An 8,712-nucleotide genomic window follows, 5' to 3' on the forward strand; every position below is an offset into this window, starting at 1 on the left:
TGCACTCAGAAATTTGCCTACATATTTGTTCTTCTACCACCCTCTCACTATTTGGGGGTCTATTGTACCCTCCTAATGGTGTGGCTGCTCCTATTTTTTATTTCTGAGCTCAACCCCTGTGGTCTCATTTGATTATTAATTTAGCCTATCATCCCTCCTCACAGCTGTTATTGATTCCTTAACCAATAATACTACACCCCCTCCTTTTTTTATCCCCCTCTCTATCCTGCCTGAAAACTCTGTATCCAGGGATGTTGGAGCTGCCATTCCTGCCCCTCTTTAAACTAAGTTTCTCTTATAGCAATTATATTATGCTGCCCTGTGTCTATCTGTGCCCTCAGCTCATTGAATTTATTTGCTATACTCATTGCATTTAAATAAATACCTTTCAACACTACAAAATTCCTGTGCTGCACACTTTTTAACCTTTGCTTCTTCTGTCTTTCAGAGTCACTCTCTAATTTTCTGCCTCCCTTTCTCAACCCTGAAATTGTCCTATCTGAAACTGCCCTCGGTTCCCATCCCCCACCAAACTAGTTTAAACCATCCCCAACAGCACTAGCAAACCTTCCTGCAAGGATATTCGTCCGGTCCTGTTCAGGTGTAGACCATCCGGCTTGTACAGGTCCCACCTTCCCCAGAACCAGTCCCAATGCCCCCGAAATCTGAAGTCCTTCCTCCTGCACCATCTCTCCAGCCATGCATTCAGATGGTGTATTCTTCTATTTCTATACTGACTAGCACATGACCTTGGGAATAATCCGGAGATTACTACCCATGAGGTCCTGCTTGCTAATCTCTTTCCTAACTCCCTAAACGCAGCCTGCAGGACCGCATCCTTCTTTCTTCCTATATCGTTGGTACCAATATGGACCACGACCTCTGGCTGTGCACCCTCGCCCTCCAGAATGCTCTGTAGCCGCTGTAACCATGACCCTTGCAGCAAAGAGGCAACATACCATCCTGAAAGCACGTCTGTGCCCACAAAAACGCTTATCTGTTCCCCTAACTATAGAACCTCTTACCACTATTGCTCTCTTGTCTTTTCTCCTCCCTCCCTTCACAGCTGAGCCACCCATGGTGCTCTGGTCATGACTCTCGCTGTACTCTCCAGAGGAACCCTCTCTTCCATCAGTACTCAGAACTGAATATCGGTTAGAAAGTGGGATGCCCTCCGTAGGCTCCTGCACTACCTTTGACCTTCTTGTCTGTCTGGCAACCACCCAGTCCCTCTCTGCCTGTGCTCTCTTAAGCTCTGGGGTGCTTAAATACATTTCTATTTTTGGTAAATGTTTTCAGCCATGAAGTTGAAGGACTTCACTGTTGAGAAATGGAAAACTTTCTCACATTTGAGCCAGAGTCAACATTAAACAATCCAGCTCAATAAACTAATGCAGTAGTGGGCTCTCAATATACTGTCTGAGGAACATACCTCAACTTCAAATTCTAAACAGTATTCCCCACTGCACTAGTTTGAGAATTTAATTTCTCACATCAGGCATCTAGGTGGCCTCACTGAGTATAACTCCCAAGTTCCCGCCAACTAGTACAGAATTAGAACTGGCTTTGGCTGTTGTTGTGCAGTCTTTGGTAACAGATTTGTGACTATCAAACTTTCCTAAAGAACCCTTAGAAGTGGAGGCTTTCATGACAGTCTAGGTGGGATTCAAACCCTAGCCCCAGCTATGTCAACTAGCCTCGCACTATCGTTACAGATAATCGGAACACCATGGAAACAGTGCCAGGCTTAGCCCACAGCTACAAAACACTTGTGGTAGAACTCTATGAAGCCAATCTGGGTATTTTTATCTACAATAACTAGCATTTATGGTCATTGACCTGAAATGTTAACTCTGCTTCTCTCTCCACAGATGCTGTCAGACCTTCTGAGTGATTTCCAGCATTTTTTGTTTTTACTTTAACATTTACGGTGCTGCTGGCCAACAATGCTGTTGATCATTTTCATGGATTCAAAAACAACTTTTCCATGTGCAGCCAGTTATATCATATATAGAGTTTATAGGAAGGGCAGAAATGTAGATTGTGACAAAAACAATGGCAAAAAATGTAAAATAGTTGTACCATTGTTTAAAAAGGATGTGAGGGATAGGCCAAATAATTATAGGCCGGTCAGTCTGACCTCGGTGGTGGGTAAATTGTTAGAATCTATTCTGACAGGATAAACTGCCACTTGGAAAGACAAGGATCAATCAGGGATAGTCAGCATGGATTTGTTAAGGGAAGACTGTGTCTTACTAACCTAATTGAGTTTTCTGAGAAGTAACAAGAAGGATTGATCAGGGTAGTGCAGTGGATGCGGTCTACATGGATTTTATTAAGGCATTTGACAAGGTCCTGCATGGCAGACTGGTCAGTAATTTGAAAGCCCATGGGATACAGGGGAATGTGGCAGGTTGGATTCAAAATTGGCTCAGTGACAGGAAACAAAGGGTAGTAGTTGACGGATGTTTTTGTGAATGGAAAACTGTTTCCAGTGGCGTTCCACAGGGCTCAGTGTTGGATCCCTTGCTGTTTGTGGTATATATTAATGATTTGGACTTAAATGTGGGAGGCATAATTGGGAAATTTGCTGATGACACAAAAATTGGCCATGTAGTTGATAGTGAACAGGATGGCCGCAGACTCCAGAAAGATATCAACGGTTTGGTTGAGTGGGCGGTAAAGTGGCAAATGGAATTCAATTCAGAAAAGCGTGAAGTAATGCATTTGGGGAGGGAAAATAAAGCAAGGGAATACACAATAAATGGGAGGATATTGAGAGGGGTAGAAGAAGTGCATGTCCACAGGTCCCTGAAGGTGGCAGGATAGGTAGATAAAGTGGTGAAGAAAGCATATAGAGTGCTTCCCTCTATTGGCTGAGGTATAGAATTCAAAAGCAGGGATGTAATGCTGGAACTGTGTAAAACACTGGTTAGGTCACAGTTGGAGTATTACATGCAGTTCTGGTCACCACATTACAGAAAGGACATAATTGCTCTGGAGAGAGTACAGAGGAGATTTACAAGAATGTTGCCAGGGCTTGAAAGTTGCAGCTATGAGGAAAGATTGGATTGGCTAGGGTTGTTTTCCTTAGAACAGAGGAGGCTGAGGTGTAACTTAATTGAGGTGTACAAAATTATGAGGGGCCTAGATAGAGTAAACAGGAAGGACATGTTTCCCCTAGTGGAGAGGTCAATTACCAGGCAGCATAGATTTAAGGTGATTGGTAGAAGGATTAGAGGGGACATGAGGAAAAACTTTATCACCCAGAGGGTGGTGGGTGTCTGGAATTCACAGCCAGGAATGGTGGTGGAGAAACTCTCACTTCTTTTAAAAGGTACCTGGATATGTATCTGAAGTGCTGTAACCGGCGAGGCTATGGACCTGGTGCTTGAAGTTGGGATTAGATTGGGCGGTTAGTTTTTTTCAGCTGGCACAGACACGATGAGCAAAATGGCATCCTTTTGTGCCGTAATTTTTCTATGGTTCTATGGAGACACAAAGCAATGGAAAATACAGCTAAATGTCTAAAAAGCAGCCCTGTGAATCAAAGAATAGTAGATCTTTTTCAAGGTCTTACTAATTCCATCAAAAGTTATTCCAATAAAACGTTAATAGTCTTGTGTTTGGTGCATGCTTCTTGTAACAGATGCATTCATTTCCATGTTCCCCATTGTTACAAGTAGGTGAGAAGGTCTAGGGTTCCCTCGCAGCCTTTGCCTGGTTTAACCACATCAGGGTTTAATTTTTTTTTAAATGTGTCCTTATCTCCCCATTAGTGAACCCTTGTTCACCGCTTTCCAATTGTAAGGCAAAGAAATCAATTCAGACAGGTTTTCATAGATTTTAAACAAGAACAGTACAAGTTTATTAATCTTAAACTCTAATCCGGTTACCGACTATGAATATGCGACGCAGCCACACAAGCACGCAAACGCAATAAACACACACGCAGATAGAAACAGAAAAGTAGAAAAGAACAAAGGGGAAAACGTTTGAGGCAATAGATGGGTTTCTATTTTACTGCCCTTTGAATTCGCTGTGAAGTCTCTGGTTGCTGGTCAAACTTACAATTCGTTGGGGCCCAGTGCACGCTTCAACTTGTTTCAAGGTCGGAGTGTTTTCTCTCTTGATGTCTACGTGTCTTCCGTGGGCCCTGTGGGTTGGGAGAAAGCAAGAGAGCAAGAGAGGGGCTTCCTTGCTCCAGCTTCAGCAGCCTTCTGCCTTACGCTGTGACACAATTTTTAAAAAAACAGGTTTCCCAGCAGGTTAGTCATGTGACTAGCTGGTTTGACCACTTCTGTGGATTCTGCCATCTTAGCAATCATCCTGGTATGTGAACTTTCTCACCTTCAATGTCTGATGATCACAGTCCATTTTGGGTTAAGTGGACCAGGGAACAGTCCTTTGTCACTCCAAGCACTGTCTGCTGGTATGCAAATGTTTTTCCAGCCAAGTGTCGGGTTTGTTTTTTTTAAAAAACAAGTCCTTTCTTCACTCCAGCAACAGTTTAAAATCAATGTTCATATGAAAACATTAATATGCCTCATTCTTGGCAGATGTGGGGGGGGGGGGGGACTGCATGACAGCATTTTATTATAAAACAGCATATTCTCCAACTTCTAAGAGGAAGATTATGGTACTGTTTTGCTGCACTCACCACTATTAAGGAGTAAAATCAGACAGCAACTTCTGCATCCATGCACACACACTAAAACACAGAAATCTGGAAGTCCGGCCTGAGTTGTCCTGTTCCTCTACAAGCTTCACTACGAGTCCTTGTCAAGAGATTCGGCATTGAAATACATTTAAGGGAGTGAAGTTGCGGTACTTATACTATATACCCACCAGACATGCCAAAAAAAGTTAGGGTTTGTCCATTCAAGTGTAAGTAAATTCTTAATGGTGCAATAAGTCTTAATTACTGAAAAGCAACCTCTCTGCCACTGAAAATTAACAACTGTGGTTATTATGGTTATAATTTTTAATTTTTTTTGCTTTTGCTTTTTGTCTGTCTCTCTGTTCTCTCTTTCTTTCCCTCTCTTTATTTGCTTTCTGTACATGATTTCACATTGAATTAAAAATTTAAACTTACACTTCCTTGTTTAGACTCTGTGGGCTGCATTTTATCAGCCCTCTAGGGATAGGCTGGGACGGTGGGGGGGGGGGGGGTCGAGTCGAGTCCATAAAATGGCGAGGGAAGGCGGGAGGGTGGAGTGCCCGTCGTCCTCCTGTCGCCATGCCATTTTACCAGCAGCAGGGAAGGTGGAGGACAGCCCTCCCACCCAGAGGCCAATTGAAACACTTAAGTGGTCAATTAAGGGACTCCTCCCGCCACCGCTGGTGGGCCCTCCGCCACATGGGAAGACCGCTTAGTGAACCCTGGCAGCCTCCCTGCGGGCTTAAGGGATGGGAGCCTCCTATTCTGGCACTCTGTGGCTCATGGAGTGGCCCTGGCACCAGTGGCCACCACCATGGCAATAACCCTCCAGCGCCCTCATCAACCACATCCCCACACCACTCCCCTTCCCCCTTTGCCAGGGCATGCCTGACTGGCCCTGCCACCCCCAGACCTCAATTATCTGGTTGAAAGGGCAGCCTGCACCCGTGGCATCCTCTCTTCCAAGGCACAGACCCACTGCTCCCAGTGGCGCTGCTGAGACTGCTGAGCTGCTGGCCCTCTGATTGGCCAGCAACTCTTTGGGCGGGCGCCCATTCTTTAAAAAAAAAAGAGAGAAGCACCAACAGCGACTAATTAGTTGCTGGACAGCCAAAAGATTCGGCTGGGGTTCCCATAAACAGCCAAGACCGGGTTGCCACCAACTTTTGGACCCGTCATCAGGGCCCCCTTCTCGCTGATAAAATTCCGACCCGTGGCTCATTAAGGATTCTCCAATCTGATTGTTTAAAGAGCATATTGTTGCTTGTCCTGCTCAGACAGGTACCAGATCCCCTTGTAGAGGATGTTGCACTGGATCAGATACCCAATGGCAGTGAGTTGCCACTCAAAAGCCTGCAAAAAGTCTGTGGGCAGCTGTAACTGTAATGAACGCATGTCATTTGTTCACCACTAACTACAAAACCCAGGCCCATATGTTTTTGAGACAAAATTTTGTTTCAATGTTAATCAGAAAGCAATAGGATTCTGGTTCACAGAGTTTCCTATGTGGCAAATTGCCATAATGGAATATGCTATCATGGGAGAATGCAAAGGAATATCAAGCCATCCCCAAAGGGAGTACAGAGTAAATCAATCACCTGAGCAACTTTTGCTGAACAATCTTTGCTCTAGAGTCCCGATTGCAAATTTACACTTCAACTTCTTATTGCGGTTTCTTCGACACTTCAGTTATTGTCCAACTTTAGTCCTACACATTCCCTCGAAACACGTTCAACAGCAGCATAGACAAACAAATGTGCATTCCATTCAGATTACATATTAACTGAATATTTGACAGTACTAACCCTATGGAATTTTTGTCGGAATAAATGCATCTTTGCCTTTAAAAATAATCATCAGTTCAATATTGAGGCATTTACCAACTGGTTGGGCACTATACTGTTACAGGCACAAAGCACAGGTCTGACGTCAATGTGACCAGCAGCATCACCTGTTATGAACATACAAATTTGGAGCAGAAGTTGGCCCCTCTAATCTGCTTTGCCATTTAAAAAGATCATGGCTGATCTGTTTGTGTCTCAAATTCCACACTCCGATCTACCCCGATAACCTTTGATTCTCTTGCCCAACAAGAATCCATCAACCTCCGCCTTGAAAGCATTCAATGACCGCGCCTCCACCAGCTTCTGAGGCACAGTGTTCTAAAGTTGCACAACCCTCAGAGAAAATATTTCTCATCTCGGTCCTAAAAGGGCGACCCCTAATTTTAAAACAGTGCCCCCTAGTTCTGGACTCACCCACAAGAGGAAACATCCGTTCCACATCCACCTTGTCAAGGCCATTCAGGATCTTATAAACTTCAATCAAGTCCCCCCTTCTAAACTCCAGTGAAAGCAAGCCCAGTTTGTCCAACCTTTCCTCATAAGACAACCCGCTCATCCCAGGTGTCAATCTAGTAAACCTCGCCTGAACCGCCTCCAACGCATTTACATCCTTCCTTGTCTATGTGTAGTAGAGTGCATGCTAATTGAAGATCACAATTAATACAATATTGCGCACTGATTTCAACAGCTGGAAAATGCTTATCCTAATGTTTGAGAAAGATATTAAATAACCACACAAATTTTGTGAGACAATGCAGCTTTAAGCAGATGCACTCTGACCATATGCAGCATTCATCATTTTCTGATTTAGCTGTTATTATTTCTTCCTCCATATATCACCATGGTCTGATCTATTATGCTGGTTTCATTTGGCTCTATGAATACTCCGAAGGACACAAGATGCAGTATTGCAGATATATGTTTATAAACTAAGGAATTATTTCATGAAAAAGATTCTATTTACTATTAATTTCTGTTATGAAAACCAAATTTTGTCTGCTTACCTTTTGCCAGTCGCTCCAGCCTTTTCCCATGTTCTGGGGGTATTGCATACCTACAGTAAACGGAAACATATCAAATTAGCCTATTTAAATTACAGTACATTTTAAAAATACTACAAGTGGTGCAAAAGCTCTGGCAATAAGCAGTGAGCCTTCAAGCACAAGCTTGAGTTTGACTGCAGTCTTGAGTGGGTTTCTTTGGCAAATTTCACTATTTTTGACCAGTTTGCTGCACTAACTTTAACACTGATCCTCAATGATATATTGCATGTGTCAGTGATACATGGGAAACTACAGCTTGGTACATTTGACCACAAATGTCATTTCAGTTTACTTTTGGCTTCTTCCGATTTTCTTCACTGAAGGCAGTATCTCACACTCTGCCACAATTCCACCATTAAGTTCGTCCAAATGTCAACACAGGGAGTCAGTGTAATGCAGAGCAGACATCCTGGACAGTTTTACCCACCATAGCATGAGGCCCTGTGGCCAATTCTGAGGTCTGCACTGGCATCCTAGGCTGAGATTTGCTATACTGGAACAAAGCAGAGACCAAAACAGAGACTACCATATGTTGTATACCTCTTATTCATACGGCACACTTATCCACTGAGCCAGAAGGAACTGGACTCCTACTTACTGTGAGCTGCAGCACTTAGAGACAATAGATAAAAACTACTGAGTAACTGCCTTGATAATTTATCAAAAAAGTGAATGGCGAGCAGGCAACTGCAGAGAGCATCTTTGATTATATGACACTGCACCGTAAGGTAAGTCCTTCTAAGCTTGTGATAAACAGAATGTATATTCGAATATGGAGCCTTGAAAGCACTGGCATAAATCTTCCATAATCTCCACACCTGAGGGGACATTAATATTAAACTTGCTTTTAACATAGTGTTTAAATTGAATAGGTCATGGCTTACAGAGAGATGTGATAAATATCTCTACTTGCAAAGTTGAATTATATGGCACAACTCACTCGAGTTATTCACTGAATTTCAGTTCTGAAGATACTGATTATCTCATGCTTGTAGCTGTCACATATTCACTACATAATGTATTAGTTTCACAAGTGCAAAAAAGAATGAAAGTTACACAATAGAGCAGTTTAAATGGATTTGACAATCACTTTCAAATCAAAAATTCTGGATTTTGGCTATATTAACACTTCATTACACAAGTGATTCCAGCCCAATACCCTTCA

At 43.1% G+C, this 8,712-nt stretch overlaps 1 protein-coding gene across 1 annotated transcript in view; it reads right to left on the minus strand.

The window, feature by feature from the left end:
* The window catches only part of LOC137351457 (lysine-specific demethylase 4B-like), a 393,540-nt gene extending 385,442 nt beyond the window's left edge, over positions 1-8,098 (minus strand). The window contains exons 1-2 of the mRNA XM_068015905.1: positions 8,088-8,098; positions 7,509-7,558 (exon numbers count right to left, since the gene is read on the minus strand). Coding sequence (XP_067872006.1) covers positions 7,509-7,558; positions 8,088-8,098 — 61 coding nt within the window. The remainder of the gene's footprint in view (positions 1-7,508; positions 7,559-8,087) is intronic.
* Positions 8,099-8,712: the final 614 nt, after the last annotated feature.

The sequence above is a fragment of the Heterodontus francisci genome, chromosome 36, assembly GCF_036365525.1.
Source record: "Heterodontus francisci isolate sHetFra1 chromosome 36, sHetFra1.hap1, whole genome shotgun sequence".
Lineage (NCBI taxonomy): Eukaryota > Metazoa > Chordata > Chondrichthyes > Heterodontiformes > Heterodontidae > Heterodontus > Heterodontus francisci.